Genomic DNA, 17,979 nt, shown 5'->3' on the forward strand with positions numbered 1-17,979 from the left:
CATTTGACAGCACGACAATTGTAAGCTGTGTGACAGATTTATTGTCACGTTGTAATGTAAATTCACGCATGGTTTAGTCAGTAAACCTGATGCTCGCATCATCCAGTGGCAATGGTTGGATAATACAGAAACAGTATGGTTATTTAACACAGAATACTGGTCAGAAATAGGCCACCTTCCAATTGATCATTGCCTCTGTTAAGCTCCACGCAAACCTCTTCCACCACTATTCTGTCTAATCTTCGTAAAATATACAATTTTCTGCAATAATTTACTCAGCACATTAATTCTGGCTAAAAGTCTCGGCTCAGTAAATTTAAATTAATTTGGCCGCACATGACACTCAGCTGACTGCAGGAGCACATTCAACAAAATGTAACACATTAACTCTACCTGATATCCAAAAGATGCACAAAGAAGAGTCTCGACCCGAAACATCACCCATTCCTTCTCTCCAGAGATGCTGCCTGTACTGCCTGAGATGCTGCCTGAGTTACTCCAGCATTTTGTGTCTATCTTCGGTTTAAACCAACATCTGCAGTTCCTTCCTACACATCCAAAAGCTGCACCCTTATTCATTGTTTGCATCTGGGTAGAACTTAAGAGCCTGAGCCTTGGTATATCCTTCTCGTTCCTGCAAAAACTATTACACAAATCAGACCAATATTTACAGGGCAAAATAGTTAAAGTGGGAAATGTCATGTTCAGAAAATCAGAATCAAACTTAACTGCAGAATGTTCCCCTTTCACATGTGCGATTTGTTTAACGGGTAAACTCTTGCATAAGTCTGTGGTAATGCTTTACAGTGCAATTTGAGGAAGGACATCCTTGTGATTGAGGCAGTGCAGCGTAGGCTCAAGAGATTGATCCCTGGGATGGCGGGACTGTCATATGAGGAAAGATTGAAAAGACTAGGCTTGTATTCACTGGAGTTTAGAAGGAAGAGGGGGGGATCTTATAGAAACATATAAAATTATAAAAGGACTGGACAAGCTAGATGCAGGAAAAATGTTCCCACTGTTGGGCGAGTCCAGAACCAGAGTCTTAGAATAAAGGGGAGGACATTTAAGACTGAGGTGAGAAAAAACGTTTTCACCCAGAGAGTTGTGAATTTGTGGAATTTCCTGCAACAGAGGGCAGTGGAGGCCAAATCACTGGATGGATTTAAGAGAGTTAGATAGAGCTCTAGGGGCTAGTGGAGTCAAGGGATATGGGGAGAAGGCAGGCACGGGTTATTGATAGGGGACGATCAGCCATGATCACAATGAATGGCGGTGCTGGCTCGAAGGGCCGAATGGCCTCCTGCTGCACCTATTTTCTATGTTTCTAATGCTGTTTGTACCTTGTCACAATTTTCCGGGTTGAATGCCATATAGTTCAGTTCTCTTGTCAGCTTTATCCATGACAGCATTCATTGAAAAATTACTGCTCGGAAAAAGGCCATTTGATTGATCAAATTCATGCTGGCAAAAGCAATCCAATTTGATGCCACTTACACTCTTCCTAATGCCCTGCACCCCTCGTGCATTCACCCTGTCTATTTCCTCATGATTTTATACACCACCATAAAAATAGCCTCCTCAGCCTCCTGCGTTCCGAAGAATAAACCCCAGCTTGCCAAACCTTTCCCCAATAGCTCAGACCCTCGTCCCGGCAATATCCTCATAAATCTACTCTGCATTCCTTCCAGCTTAATGACATCCTTAATGACAATTATATCTGCTTTCTCCACCACATGGAGCGGTGTATTCTGGATTCTAGTTGCTGCATAGAGAGCTTTCTTCATGTCACTTCCTTTTTACAGCAACCACCTTCATTTTGATCATTCTGATTGTTGAGCCTTCACCAATGGGAATAATTTCAATCTGGATCGTTAGCTTAAATACATATCAAGATTCATAGAGTGATACACTGGGAACAGGCCCACATCAGCCAACATGTCCCAGCTACACCAGTCCCACCTGCCTGCGTTTGGTCCATATCCCTCCAAACCTGTCCTATCAATGTAGATCCCTTCTCATCTTCCTGATTCAAGGAAAACCTCCCCAGATTCTCTTGTTGATCCACGTTTCCTAATTTCTGTTATCCATGCTCTCCAAATACAGGCAGCTCAGAGAAGCAATTTGGACCCTGACCTTACTGTCCACATGAATCTCTGACCTGTCCTGGCAGTAGGCAGGTGTCCTGGAAGTAGGCAGGTCTCCTGCTTGCATGGGGAAAGGTCCCACACTCAGTTTTTGAAGTACAGGTTATGTAGTGCAATATATTAATTTCAAGGCAGGAATGATGATTAATAAATTGACAAATTACTAGGAGAAAGAGGAAGGAAGGCATGGTGGATGAAAACATTCATTAGACCATTGTGGGTAGATAAAAATGCTGGAGAGACTCAGCGGGCGAGGCAGCAATCTATGGAGCGAAGGAATAGGTGACGTTTCGGGTCGAAACCCTTCTTCAGAAGGGTCTCGATCCAAAACGTCACCTATTCCTTCGCTCCATAGATGCTGCCTCAGCCGCTGAGTTTCTCCAGCATTTTTATCTACCTTCGATTTTTCCAGCATCTGCAGTTCCTTCTGAAAGCCCTGTCCCACGGTACGAGTTCATTCCAAGAGCTCTGCTGAGTTTAAAAAAAAAATCAAACTTGTGGTAAGCACGGGGAATGAACGTAGCGGGTACGTCGGAGCTCGGGGACGTCTCTTAGCGCTATCGGCAGGTACTCGGGAAGAATCGCTAACGGCAGGTAAGCACGGGAAGACTCGTGAAGATTTTTCAACATGATGATAAATGTCCACGAGAGCCCCGAGTACCGACGAGTGGCCATTACCGTAAATCTCCGAGTTCGAATCAGGGCAAACTCGGGAGAGCTCTTGGAATGAACTCGTACCGTGGGATAGGGCTTTTAAACATTAGACCATTGTAGCTCAGTGAACACAACATTTCTACGAAAAAAATCTTTATTATTCATAAATCTTTAAAATTGTGCCAAAATCTATTATTTACGCAGGATTTACAAAAGAACATTTTCTTCAAAGTCACACGTCAATTTGCATTTTATCACTATATTTATTCGGCTTGTATTTTTGTTGCTCTGAAAACAATGCTAACTTTACAATCAACGTGTTGGAAGGAAGATGTCAGCATTTTTCTTGAACAGGAGCTCAAGCTTCAACATGCTGCAGGGTGTTTTATACATTCAGTGTCAGTTTAGAGCACTCTTAATCCAAAGACGGGAGCGGCTGTTGGAGGCAAGCATTTTTACACAGAAGGCGAAAGGTGTAAGAACAAACGAGTCAGCGTGGCTTGTTGGAAGAAGCAGTTTGCAGGGAAGTCTTAAGGGCTTGTCCCACTGTACGAGGCAATTCAAGAGCTCTCCTGAGTTTAAAAAAAATCAAACTCGTGGTAAGTACATAGCGGGTACGTCGGAGCTCGGGGATGTCTCGTAATGCTAACGGCAGGTACTAGGGAAATGCGGTAACTCAAAAGTTTTTTCAGGACTGTGAAAAATGTCCACGAGAGCCCCCGAGTACCTACGAGCGGCTATTACCGTAATTCTCCGAGTTCGAATCGGGAAACTCGGGAGAACGCTTGAATTACCTCGTACAGTGGGACAGGCCCTTTAGGGCAGAAAGACTTTACAGCAGGTTGGCAAGAATAAACTTAATTGATTTGTGAATAACCGCAGAGAAAGGTTTTCTTTGAAGACAGACACAAAAAGCTGGAGTAACTCAGCAGGATAGGCAGCATCTCTGGAGAGAAGGAATGGGTGAAGTTTCGGGCCGAGACCCTTCTTCAGATTCTTAAGGTTTTCTTTACCTTATAATAAATTGTTATTGAGCCAAGATTCTCAAATCTATCAAAGGTTGGAGTCTTGTTAGTAAGGCAGTCTATTCATTAGCATTCTGTGTGCAGGTTACTTTGATCAGCTGGGGGCGTCTATAACAAAACACCCCGTGTCATGTTTCGCAATCTCCACGTCAAAAACGACCATTATTCCACAGGTCTGTCTAACATTGTGAGGCAGTCATTTAACAAGAGTGACTTGACAACTGTGTAAAGGATGGCAACTGAGGTAAATTCCAGAGCTTCTTGCACAACAGTATTGTGGCTGCACCTTCACCAGATAGACGGAAGCATTTTAAGAAGGTTGCCACTATCTCCAAGGACAGTTATTGATAGACAACATATAATGATCATGGTGACGTTTCAGGTCAGGACCCATCTTCAGACTGAAATGTCACCTATTCAGGTTCTCCAGAAATATGGCCTGACCCGCTGAGTTACTTCAGCATTTCAGGTGGGTTTTTTTGTGAACCAGTATCAGCAGTTCATTGTGTTTATATAATGGATCTGGCAGCTGCATCCACACCCAGAAAAAAAAACCTGCCCTTCCACATTCCAATCGTGAATTAATCTGGGTTAACAAGAACATCTTCAAATTTAATTCCAAACAAAAGTTATTCATGTTGATGGGATTTGGGGGATGGGGAAAAGGAGGAGGAGGAGGAAGGGTTAATGCAATTTCCTCCATTCTGCACCAGCTCCAAAGCTCTCCAAATCAGTAATTTAATATACATTGGCAACTATTTCCTGGAATTAATCCCACCAATCTAGGTTTGTTATCTGGGACATCAGAATTTGTTCTTTAGATTGCAAAGTGGTAATCACAATACAATCTAAAATGTCTGCTGACATATAATAAAAATGATAGCTTCCCCAGTGTGATACAAAGATGTGCATTGCTGTCAGAGGGTACAAGATAGAGCTCTAGGGGCTAGTGGAGTCCTGGGATATGGGGAGAAGGCAGGTACGAGTTATTGATAGGGGACGATCAGCCATGATCACAATGAATTGTGTTGCTGGTTAGAAGGGCTGAATGGCCTCCTCCTGCACCTATTTTCTATGTTTCTTTATGTAACACAATTTAGAAGACACAGAGTGCTGGAGTAAATCAGCAAGTCAGGCAGCATCTCTGGAAGACATGGATAGGCAGACATTTCAGTTTGGAACCCTTCCATCTGAAGAAGGGTCCTGACCCAAAACATTCACTGGATGTGGCCTAACCATGTTATCCAGAGCTGCCTGACCTGCTGAGTTGCTCCAATACTGTGTGATTTTTTTAAATGTAAACCAGCATCTGCAGTTCCTTGTGTCTATTTAATTTAGTACTTGTGTACGAGGACAACAAGGTATATATTTAAAAAGCAAAGGCACAGTTCAAGTGGCTTATAATGACCATTTAAGCAGCTGGCTTATATAGTGCAATGCTTACTCAGAAGAGTGAAATAAAAATCACCTTTTCTGGGAAATGTTTCATTTGATACATCAAATTCATGACTTGCTGCACGAACAAATTCAGGAGACACGCAAGTTTAAATTAGGGTTCAGGACTGAAGGCATGAAAGGATAAGGGGGAAAGTCTTTTAGGAGCGAGATGAGAAAAACATTTTCCACAGAGAGAGTGGTGAATCTGTGGAATTCTCTGCCACAGAAGATAGTTGAGGCCAGTTCATTGGTTATATTTAAGAGGGAGTTAGATGTGGCTAAAGGGATCAGGGGGTATGGAGAGAAGGCAGGTACAGGATACTGAGTTGGATGATCAGCCATGGGCCGTGGCCGATTAGGAAAGGGGGAGATGCAACGAGACCTGGCTGTCATGGTACACCAGTCATTAAAAGTAGGCATGCAGGTGCAGCAGGCAGTGAAGAAGGCGAATGGTATGTTAGCATTCATAGCAAAAGGATTTGAGTATAGGAGCAGGGAGGTTCTACTGCAGTTGTACAGGGTCTTGGTGAGACCACACCTGGAGTATTGCGTACAGTTTTAGTCTCCTAATCTGAGGAAAGACATTCTTGCCATAGAGGGAGTACAGAGAAGGTTCACCAGACTGATTACTGGGATGTCAGGACTTTCATATGAAGGAAGACGGGATAGACTCGGCTTGTACTCGCTAGAATTTAGAAGATTGAGGGGGAATCTTATAGAAACTTACAAAATTCTTAAGGGGTTGGACAGGCTAGATGCAGGAAGATTGTTCCCGAAGTCCAGAACAAGGGGTCACAGTTTAAGGATAAGGGGGAAATCGTTTAGGGCCGAGATGAGGATAACATTTTTCACACAGAGAATGATGTATTTCTGGAATTCTCTGCCACAGAAGGTAGTTGAGGCCAGCTCATTGGCTATATTTAAGAGGGAGTTAGATGTGGGCCTTGTGGCTAAAGGGATCAGGGGGTATGGAGAGAAGGCAGGTACAGGATACTGAGTTGGATGATCAGCCATGATCATATTGAATGGTGGTGCAGGCTCGAAGGGCCGAATGGCCTACTCCTGCACCTATTTTCTATGTTTCTATGAAAGGATTTTTAAACAACTGAAATCTAGAATGTAGAAGCTTTTAAAAAATGTGCTAATTGTGTGTTTTTCACTGCAAACGATATTTCCTACCAAATTATGGGCTCAAACGCAGGAGAATTCAAATTCTTGCTGCTTTCAATCTTTACCTTTGAAAGAAAGTTTGATTCTAGGGAAGAGAGAAAAACATCACAAGCAGTTGTGTGAAAAGCACCAGCAACAGAACCAACACAGCCGACCTGACAACTGCCGAGAAATGCGACCATGTTAGATTTTAAAATAAATTGGCGCAGATGAGACTGGCTTAGAAAACAAAGCTAAACATGAAGTGGAAAAGCAGGATGGAAATATTTTCAATGGTAACTTTTAAAAATCAGACGAATAAATAGTTGGAGAAAAACTGTTGAGGTTAGAGGTGAAGGAGTAGGAGCGTAGTATTAAATGCCGACTCCCCAAACTAGCTCTATAGGCTTCAAGGTCATGCAGCAGATTAGTGTTTGGACAGCCGACAGATGCCAGCTCATCTTAACCAGGGTCATGAATCCAGAAACAAACGGACAAATTTAAGCGCCTTGAGTATTAGAAAGGCGCTATATAAATCCCATCCATTATTATTATTATTAAATTGCCACTCTTTTTAAAGAAGTCACTTCTCCGAACGTGGGATTAATTCTCTACTGTGAAAGACTGCAGGCCTGTGATCGCTTTTCCAAGAATCAGTGCGTGGATATCATGAGTCCCTGAGGAATGAAACAGTAAAGGAGACAATGTTAGCTTTAAATACGATGCAGACATCTCGATAATGTTGCTCTCCTGTGCTTCTGATAAACATACAAGGTTATTAAGGGTTTGGACACGCTAGAGGCAGGAAACATGTTGGGGGAGTCCACAACCAGGGGCCACAGTTTAAGAATAAGGGGTAAGCCATTTAGAACGGAGATAATGAAAAGCTTTTGCACACAGAGTTGTGAGTGTATGGAATTATCTGCCTCAGAAGGCAGTGAAGGCCAATTTGCTGGATGCTTTCAAAAGAGAGTTAAGGGTCTGTTCCACTTATGACATACAGGCAACCCCAGGTGACCTTTCACAACCATAGGAGACCTCTCACGACTATACAGTCTGTATGGTCGTGTGAGCTCACCAAAGAGTCGTAGCGTCTTTCTGGTCGCCGCTGAATTTTCAACATGCTGAATAATTTGGCGACTTATCACGTTGTCGCCTGTAAAGTTCGCGCAAGTGGGACAGGCCCTTTAGATAGCGTTAAAAATAGCCGAGTCAGGGCATATGGGGAGAAGGCTGGAACGGGGTACAGATTGTGGATGATCAGTCATGATCACATTGAATGCCGGTGCTGGCTCGTGGCCGAATGGCCTACTCCTGCACCTATTGTCTATTGTCTACACAGAGGGTGGCGAGTGCCTGGCGGTAGGTACGTTAGTAGTGCTTATGAGGCTTTATGACATGGAGGGAATGGAGGGATATGGATCATGTGTAGGCAGATAAGAGGTGGTCTTGGGATCATGTTCGGCAGGGATACTGCAAAACTGGGCCAGAACATGGAGGAGGTACCTCACCTTCGTAAGTGTTCACAGCCTCCAGATTCATCACGTGCCGAATCACATGGTACTCGTCCGAAATCCCATTCCCGCCCAACATGTCGCGGGCTTGCCGGGCAATGTCCAGGGCCTTCCCGCAGGAATTCCGCTTCAGCATCGAGATCATTTCGGGCGTGGATCTACGGAAAGGAGTGGAAATAACTCATCAGCAAACCAGCGGTCTTGGCTCTGCTCCCAGTGAACGAGGGCGGCGTTTGCAGCGGGACTCACTTATCTTCATCCTTTAAGCGACCCAGCTGGATGCAGGCCTGGAGGCCCAGGGTGATCTCAGTCAACATGTCCGCCATCTTCTTCTGGATCAGCTGGTTACGAGCGAGAGGAACTCCAAACTGAATCCTGTCACGGAGCGAGAAAGACCGATGAATATCACGGTTGGGGATGGCTTGACTTTCCTTCTATGACTGGTGACAGGAAGGTTACCACTCTGCTCAACAAACCCCTTCCCATTTCCTATTTGTCGTATAATTTGCAATTATATTATATAAAGCAGTACAGCACAGGATCAGGCCCTTCGGCCTGCAATGTCAATAGACAATAGACAATAGGTGCAGGAGTAGGCCATTTGGCCCTTCGAGCCAGCACCGCCATTCAATGTGATCATGGCTGATCATCCCCAATCAGTTCCTGCCTTCTCCCCACAAACCCCCATGATTCTGCTATTTTTAAGAGCCCTATCTAGCTCTCTCATAAAAGTATCCAGAGAACCTGCCTCCACCGCCCTCTGAGGCAGAGAATTCCACAAACTAACCACTCTCTGTGAGAAAAAGTGTTTCCTCGTGTCCGTTTTAAATGGCTTACTCCTTATTCTTAAACTGTGGCCCCTGGTTCGGGACTCCCCCAACATCGGGAACATGTTTCCTGCCACTAGCGTGTCCAAACCCTTAATAATCTTATATGTTTCAATGAGATCCCTCTCATCCTTCTAAATCCAGAGTGTACAAGCCCAGCTGCTCCATTCTCTCAGCAGATGACAGTCCCGCCATCCCGGGAATTAACCTTGTAAACCTACGCTGCACTCCCTCAATAGCAAGAATGTCCTTCCTCAAATTAGTCTGTGCTGAACATGATGTCAAGGCCAACTCTTGCCTGCACATGATCCATATACGTCCATTCTCTGCATATTAAGGTGCCTATCCAAGTCTCTTACTATTGTACTTGCCTCCACAGTGCATTCCCGGTTCTCACCACCCTGTGTTAAATAAAACTTGCCCCTGCACATCCCTTCTCCTTCATCCCATACATCACGCAGCAATTTGCAGCTCAGGGGTGTGCAATGGGATCTCCCTTTCTTGGTTTTACAGATGCGCCAGGGAAAACATACGGTTGGGTTGGAACACGGCTTGGTTTGGGACCAATACCGCAAAATATATATATTTTTAAATGGCAGAGTTGTTGATGATAAAGCCCAGTCCATCTCACAAACCAGACTCCCCGCCATTAACACGATGTACACTTCACGCTACCTCGGAAAAGCAGCCAACACAATCAAAGACGTCCCACCCCGGTCATTCCTCCTTCTCCCCGCTCCCGACGGGCAGAAGATACAGAAGCTTGAAAGCACGAACCCCCGGACTCAGGAACAGCTTCTTCCCCTCTGTTATCAGGCTTATGAACGGTCCTTCCATAAGCTAGGGTACTGTCCCATTCACCTCTACCTCATTGCGGACATTGGACTTTGTCTGTGGAACTGATGCACTACAATGCTGAGAACTATATTCTGCACTCTGTATCTTCCCCTTTGCTCTACCTACTGTACTTGAGTTTGACTTGATTATATTTATGTACAGTATTATCCGATTTGTTCGATAGCAGGCAATACAATAGGGGGCTGAGGACGCAACCCTGGGGCGATCCTGTGCTCAGGATCGCCCCAGGGTTGCGTCCTCAGCCCCCTATTGTACTCCCTGTACACACATGACTGTGTGGCTAGGTTCAGCTCCAACTCAATAATTAAGTTTGCTGATGACACTGTGGTGGTGGGCCTGATCTCAGACAACGACGAGAAGGCCTACCGGGAGGAGGTGGCTGAGTCTAGCACTCTGGTGCCAGGATAACAGCCTCCTCTTGAACATCAAAAAAACGAAGGAGCTGATCATGGACTTTAGGAGGGCACATCATCCGAGGACGTACACTCCATTGAGGATAAATGGGGATCCTGTGGATAGGGTGAACTGTTTTAAATATCTGGGAGTCCACATCTCCGAGGATATGACATGGGCATCACACGCCTCAGCACTCGTAAGGCAAGGCAGCGCCTTTACCACCTCAGGCAATTGAGGAAATTCAGAGTGTCTCCGAGGATCCTCCAGTGCTTCTACGCAGCGGCGGTGGAAAGCATCTTGTCCGGGAACATTACCATCTGGTTTGGGAATTGCTCTGCCAAGGACAAGAAGGCTCTGCAGAGAGTAGTGCGTTCGGCCGAACGCACTATGGGAACTTCACTTGCCCCCCTGCAGGAACTATACATCAGGAGGTGCAACTCCAGAGCCAACAATATCATGAGAGACCCCTTCCACCCCTGCAACGGACTGTTCCAGCTGCTACGGTCAGGCAAACGCCTCCGTTGCCATGCGGTGAGAACGGAGAGGTTGAGAAGGAGTTTCTTCCCAGAGGCCATTCGGACTGTAACCGCCTATCTCACCAGGGACTAACTCTACTGAACGTTTTTCCTTCCATTATTTATTATGTAAAAGAATATGTGTTATGATTGTGTTTATAGTTTGTTTGGTTGTTTGTCTTTTGCACAAAAGTCCGCGAGCATTGCCACTTTCATTTTACTGCACATCTCGTATGTGTATGTGACAAATAAACTTGACTTGACTTGACTTGAATACCAAGCTTTTCACTGTACCTCGATACATGTGACAATAATCAACCCTAGCCTGTTCACTGGATGTGGAAATGGGAGCATAATATTGAACAGGAAAAGGCAGGAACATGAGAAACACATATAAATACAAATAGAAAAGAGTGTCTACACCAGCGCTTTGTGCAGTTCCCCCATCCACTTCCCAGCCCATTTCCTGCCCTATCCCAGATTTTCCGAACCCCTTGGTGTTCAAATCCACAGAGGAGGATCTCTGGATAAACGTGGATCTCTCCACCCATCCACCAGCAACTGTAGGACTGTAGCAAACCATTAGGATAGACAATAGACAATAGATAATAGGTGCAGGAGTAGGCCATTCGGCCCTACGAGCCAGCACCGCCATTCAATATGATCATGACCAATCAGTACCCCGTTCCTGCCTTCTCCCCATATTCCCTGACTCTACTATTTTTAAAAGCCCTATCTAGCTCTCTCTTGATGGTATCCAGAGAACCCGCCTCCACCGCCCTCTGAGGCACACACTCACCACTCTCTGTGAGAAAAAGTGTTTCCTCGTCTCCGTTCTAAATGGCTTACTCCTTATTCTTAAACTATGACCCCTGGTTCTGGACTCCCCCAACATCGGGAACATGTTTCCTGTCTCTAGCATGTCCAAACCCTGAACAATCTTATATGTTTCAATGAGTTACCCTCTCATCCTTCTAAACTCCAGAGTGTACAAGCCCAGCTGCTCCATTCTCTCAGCATATGACAGTCCCGCCATCCCGGGAATTAACCTTGTAAACCTACGCTGCACTCCCTCAATAGCAAGAATGTCCTTCCTCAAATTAAGGGGACCAAAACTGCACACAATACTCCAGGTGTGGTCTCACTAGGGCTCTGTACAACTGCAGATGTTTGAGAACAAGCTGTTCTAGCATTCAGTTTTGCCCAGTGTGTCTCCCACCTGGAGACAATGCCAGATAACAGCCATTTCAAACTTCACCAATAGCTTGCTAAGGAGAGTGGCACGGTGGTGCAGCGGTAGAGTAGCTGCCTCACAGCGCCAGAGACCCAGGTTTGATCCTGACTACAGGTGCTGTCTGTACGGAGTTTGTACCTTCTCCCTGTGACCACGTGGGTTTTCTCAGAGTGCTCAGGTTTCCACCCACACTCCAAAGATGTGCAGGTTTGCCGGTTACTTGGCTTCGGTAAAACTGTAAATCGTCCCTGGTGTGTCGGATAGTGCTAGTATATGGGGTGATCATTGGTTGGCGCGGATTCGGCGAGCTGAATGGTCTCTTTCCGCGCTGTAACTCTAAAAGCTGACGTTAAGGCCATCACGGGAGTAGGCTTGGACAACAAAATGAAGCCTTCGTCGTAGCAGAGTTGTTAGACTAGGAACTTCCCGGGTTTAATCCTAGTCTGCGCAGTTAGTGTTCTCAGTAAGACACTCAAAGAGCAGACACTGAAATTCCCAACTGAACATGGACACAGATTTTGGGAAGTCTCGTTGATGGATAGTCGTAAAATCCACTGTTGTGCATTGCCATGGAAGTTTAACAAACCAATGTCAGATGCTGCAGGAGCAGCCATCAAGAGCCGGACTTGTCCCAGTATCAGACCCTGGGCTCAAACAAAGGCTGGCCCAAAGGTGGCCACAGCAACCTGCATTTCCACCATTCCAAGTACCGTAAACCCTCGTCATAATGGACCATGGGAAAAGACAAGGGTGGGAAAATGGTTCTTGATTTTCTACTTTAATTGAGTAAGGATTATCATTTTAAAAAGTAGTGGAAACAAACAATATTTCACAATACACAAAAGAATTCAAAGTGCTGGAGTAACTCAGTGGGTCAGGCTGCATCTTTGGAGAACATGGATGGGTGACGGTTAGGGTTGAGACCCTCGGTCTGGAACTGGGCCTGGGATCCAGGCGAGTTGATGGTCCCAGCCTGCTGGCGGATGGGGAAGTGGCAACGATCGGCAAAGTTGATGGGTGTCGGCCCGCAGGCGGCTGGAGTGCAGACAAGGGTCAGCGGTGGAAGAATGACCGGCCTGGCAGCAGACGGGGAGGTGGTACGTGTCGGGGGTAGTGTGGGCAGCCATCAGTAGGTCAGTCCGCTATAACCAAAATCTGTTATAAAGAGGTCCGTTGAAACGAGGGTTTACTGTACCTGCTGTACCTTGCAAATGGAAGGTGGAATTCAACAGAGTTGTTCTAACTCAACTCACTGCAAGGTTTAATAGTCACATCTCCCCTCTCTTCACCTGTCCAGAGTGTATTGTCTGGCCGTTTCCAAACAGAACTCCGCCGCTCCAAGAGCACCCCAGGAAATTCCATAGCGTGCATTGTTCAGACACCCAAACGGACCCTGGAAAAACAAAGGCATTACAATAGTTGCAGTTCAGAGCTGGGAGATATCCTAGGCTGCTACACATAGATATTAGTGATAGTATAGCACGGTGGCGCAGCAGTAGAGTTGCTGCCTCACAGTGCCAAATACCCGGGTTCCATCCTGACTACGAGTGCTGTCTGTACGGAGTTTGTACCTTCTCCCCGCGACCTGTGTGGATCCCTGGTTTCCTCCCACACTCCAATTGAGACCCTTCTTCAGACTGATAGACAGGGAGGGGTAAGTAGATGTATGGGAAGGCACAAAACCAAGCAGAGCCTGTATCGATGACTCAGGAAATGTGGACCCACAAGGGTGGATCCCCGAGTCATCAGTGCAGGCTGTTTTGTTCTGTACCTTCTTGTACAGCCCTATGAAGGTCATTAGCACTGACAGGGTCTAGTGCCCATTGATGTAGAGCTCACTGCTCATGTGAGGGAGATCAGAAAGTCATAAGTGATAGGAGTAGAACTAGGCCATTCAGCCCATCAAGTCTACTCCGCCATTCAATCATGGCTGATCTATCTCTCCCTCCTAACCCCATTCTCCTGCCTTCTCCCCATAACCCCTGACACTAACCCCGTACTAATCAAGAATCTATCTATCTCTGCCTTAAAAATATCCACTGACTTGGCCTCCACAGCCGTCTGTGACAAAGAATCCCACAGATTCACCACCCTCTGACTGAAGAAATTTCTCCTCATCTCCTTCCTAAAAGAAAATTCTGAGGCTGTGACCTCTAGTCCTAGACTCTCCCACTAGTGGAAACATCCTCTCCACAACCACTCTATCCAAGCCGTTCACTATTCTGTATGGTTCAATGAGGTCCCTCCTCGTTCTTCTAAACTCCAGCAAGTACAGGCCCAGTGCAGTCAAATCAGTGGAGTGACTCAGTTAGTTTAGATTATTGTCACGTGTACCGAGGTACAGTGAAACGCTTTTGTTGTGTGCTATACAGTCAGCATATAGACAACACATGATTCCAATCGAGCCATTTACAGTGTATAGATACATAATAAGGGAATGTGTTGGAAGGAACTGCAGATGCTGGTTTAAACCAAAGATAGACACAAAAGGCTGGAGTAACTCAGCGGGACAGGCAGCATCTCTGGAGAGAAGGAATGGGTGACGTTTTGGGTCGAGGCCAAGGGTCCCGACCCAAAACATCACCCACTCCTTCCCTCCAGAGATGCTGCCTGTCCCGCTGAGTTACTCCAGCTTTTTGTGTCCATCTCATGATAAGGAAATAAGGTGTGTGTGGTGCAAGGTAACTCACCTTGAGTCCCGCCACGTTGGGGAGCAGGTTGTCTGCAGGGACCTCGACGTCCTCCATCAGTATCATCCCGGTGGAGGAAGCCCGCAGTGAGAACTTGCCTTCGATCTTTGGCGTGCTCAGCCCTTTCATCCCCTTCTCCAGCAGGAAGCCACGCACCATCCCATCCTCGCACTTGGCCCAGACCACCAAGACGTCAGCTGTCGGAGAGTTGGTGATCCTGACACAGGGAAAACAAACCTCAGAGGGACAGCACAGGAACAGGCCCTTCGGCCCACAATGTCTGTTCCCAACATGATGCCAAGACCATGTTGGTCGGCACAATGGCGCAGCAGACGACTTGCTCCCTCACAGCGCCAGAGAGCGGGGTTCGATCCTGACTACGGGTGCTGTCTGTAAAGAGTTTGTACACAGTGAGTGGTGAATCTGTGGAATTCTCTGCCACAGAAGATAGTTGAGGCCAGTTCATTGGCTATATTTAAGAGGGAGTTAGATGTGGCCCTTGTGGCTAAAGGGATCAGGGGGTATGGAGAGAAGGCAGGTACAGGATACTGAGTTGGATGATCAGCCATGATCATATTGAATGGCGATGCAGGCTCGAAGGGCCAAATGGCCTACTCCTGCACCTATTTTCTATGTTTCTCCCTGTGATCGCGTGGGTTTTATCCGGGTGCTCCGGCTTCCTTCCTCATCCCAAAGACATGCAGGTTAATTGGCTTCTGTAACTTATCCCTAGTGTGTAGGATAGTGCTAGTGTGCTGTGATCGCTGGTCATCGACTCAGTTGGCCAAAGGCCCTGTTTGTATTCTGTATCTCTCAACTAAACCTCTTATGAATGAAAGTATCATTCATTCATTCATTCATTATCTACCTGCAAATTATCCATATCCCTCCATACCCTGCATACTTACCTGAAAGTCTCTTAAACATTTAGGGTACTATGTTCAGTTCTGTGCACCATGTTATAGAAAAGATGTTGTCAAGCTGGAAAGGGTGCAGAGAATGTGTAGGAAGGAACTGCAGATGCTGGTTTAAACCGAAGATAGACACAAAAAGCTGGCGTAAGTCAGCGGGACAGGCAGCATTTCCGGAGTGAAGGAATGGGTGACGTTTCAGGTCGAGACCCTTCTTCAGACCTGTAGAAGGATGTCGACCTGAAACGTCACCCATTCCTTCTTTCCAGAGATGCTACCTGTCCCGCTGAGTTACTCCAGCTTTGTGTGTCTATCGAGGGTGCGGAGATTTACGAGGATGTTGCCAGGACTTGAGGGCCCGGACAAATGGGAGAGGTTGAGCAGGCTGGGACTCTATTCCTTGCAGCGCAGGAGGATGAAGGGTGATCTTATAGAGGTGTACAAAATCATGTGAGGAATAGATCAGGTAGACGCACAGAGTCTCTTGCCCCAGAGTAGGCGAATCGAGAACCAGAGGACATGGGTTTAAGCTGAGGGGGGAAAGATTTAATAGGAACCCGAGGTGTAACTTTTTCACACAAAGGGTGGTGTGTGTATGGAACGAGCTGCCGGAGGAGGTAGTTGAGGCTGGGACCATCTCAATGAAACATTTAGACAGGACAGGTTTAGAGGGATAGGGGGCGAACACAGGCAGGTGGGACTAGTGTAGATGGGACATGTTGGTCGGTGTGGGCAAGTTGGGCTGAAGGGCGTTTCCACACTGTATCACTCTATGACCTCCCTTGTATCCGCCTCGAGCATTACAAGCTGTGAGCCCTTGTGCTTTAGGTAATCACAAGTATCTTGCCCACCCTTCACCCAGGGCGGCACGGTGGCGCAGTGGTAGAGTTGCTGTCTTACAGCGCTGGAGACCCGGGTTTGTTCCTGACTACGGGTGCTGTCTGTACGGAGTTTGTACGTTCTCCCCGTGGGTTTTCCCCGAGATCTTCGGTTTCCTCCCACACTCCAAGGATGTACAGGTTTGTAGGTTAATTGCCTTCAGTAAAAGTGTAAATTATCACTAGTGTGTGTAGGATAGTGTTAGTGTGCGGGGATGGCTGGTCGGTGGGGACACGGTGGGCCTGTTTCCGCGCTGTATATCTAAACTAGACTCCATGCTTGTATGAAGAAGCTGTAGATTTCACGTACCAGGTCTTTGACCCATTGAGCGTATAAGTGTTGCTGCTGGCGTTAAACCTGGCTCTGGTTTCCATGCCCGACGGGTCACTCCCGTGATTGGGTTCCGTTAGCCCAAAGCAACCCAACAATTCCCCTTTGGCTACAAGGGGACAAGAGCAGAAAGACACAACGCCTGGTTAGGTTGTGTAGGAAGCAACTGCAGATGCTGGTTTATAACAAAGATAGACACTAAATGCTGGAGTAACTCAACATTTAGGACAAGCAGCATTCCTGGAGAGAAGGAACGGGTGATGTTTTGGGTTGAGACCCTTCTTTAGACTGGGGGGGGGGGAAGGGAAACGAGAGATATAGACGGTGATGTAGAGAGATATACAACTTCTTCTCCTTGCCTATGGCGTGCACAGCCTAAAGTTGTAGGACAACTTGTTCCATTTGATCTTATTTGATTGTGCATGTGAAGGTTGCAATCTCCCACCCCAAGAGATATAGAACACAGGCCATTGTTAGCTGTGTGCTAGGTGAGAAGGAGAAGCTGGTGCGACTTGGGTGGGGGAGGGATGGAGAGAGAGGGAATGCCGGGGTTACTTGGTGAGAGAGGTCAATATTCACATCACTGGGCTGGAGGATGCCCAGATGAAATATGAGATGCTGTTCCTCCAATTTGCATTGAGTCCCACTGACAATGGAGGAGACCTAGGACAGAAAGGTCAGGATGGGAATGGGAAGGAGAATTAAAGTGCGTGGCAACTGACCCGGAAGATAAGGTAGGTGCAGGCGGACTGAGCGAAGGTGATCAGCGAAACGATCGCCCAGTCTACGTTCGGTCTCGCCGATGTATAAGTAACGGGAGCTGCTGGTGGAGCACGGCTGGGAGAGTGACCCACCTAGCTTTGGAAGGAACCGCTGCTTCTGCGCTTCGGTGCCGTAGGCGGAGATCGGGTGCATGACGAGGGAGGACTGGACACTCATGACGGATCGGTAGCTGCTGTCCACACGCTCCACCTCGCGGGCAATCAGGCCGTAGGCCACGTACGAGGTCCCCGCACATCCATAACCTGCAACACAATCCATCCTGAGGCACTCATAGAAACATAGAAAATAGGTGCAGGAGGAGGCCATTCGGCCCTTCCAGCCAGCACCGCCATTCATTGTGATCATGGCTGATAGTCCCCTATCAATAACCTGTGCCTGCCTTCTCCCCATATCCCTTGACTCCACTAGCCCCTAGAGCTCTATCTAACTCTCTCTTAAATCCATCCAGTAATTTGGCCTCCACTGCCCTCTGTGGCAGGGAATTCCACAAATTCACAACTCTCTGGTTGAAAAAGTTTTTTCTCACCTCAGTCTTAAATGACCTCCCCTTTATTCGAAGACTGTGGCCCCTGGTTCTGGACTCGCCCAACATTGGGAACATTTTTCCTGCATGTAGCTTGTCCAGTCCTT

At 46.8% G+C, this 17,979-nt stretch overlaps 1 protein-coding gene across 2 annotated transcripts in view; it reads right to left on the reverse strand.

Annotated features, from left to right (window-relative positions):
* Positions 1-6,366: 6,366 nt before the first annotated feature.
* The window catches only part of gcdh (glutaryl-CoA dehydrogenase), a 30,457-nt gene continuing 18,844 nt past the window's right edge, over positions 6,367-17,979 (reverse strand). Inside the window, exons 5-12 of one of the 2 annotated variants that reach the window (XM_033012267.1) lie at positions 17,421-17,591; positions 16,546-16,675; positions 14,447-14,663; positions 13,046-13,149; positions 8,176-8,301; positions 7,924-8,084; positions 6,976-7,089; positions 6,367-6,912 (exon numbers count right to left, since the gene is read on the reverse strand). In XM_033012267.1, coding sequence (XP_032868158.1) covers positions 7,016-7,089; positions 7,924-8,084; positions 8,176-8,301; positions 13,046-13,149; positions 14,447-14,663; positions 16,546-16,675; positions 17,421-17,591 — 983 coding nt within the window. In that variant the 3' untranslated portion in view covers positions 6,367-6,912; positions 6,976-7,015. Of the gene's footprint in view, positions 6,914-6,975; positions 7,090-7,923; positions 8,085-8,175; positions 8,302-13,045; positions 13,150-14,446; positions 14,664-16,545; positions 16,676-17,420; positions 17,592-17,979 lie in introns of both variants that reach the window. The other variant, XM_033012266.1, reaches the window with a different exon arrangement.

Source organism: Amblyraja radiata, chromosome 35 (genome assembly GCF_010909765.2).
Source record: "Amblyraja radiata isolate CabotCenter1 chromosome 35, sAmbRad1.1.pri, whole genome shotgun sequence".
NCBI classification, from domain to species: domain Eukaryota; kingdom Metazoa; phylum Chordata; class Chondrichthyes; order Rajiformes; family Rajidae; genus Amblyraja; species Amblyraja radiata.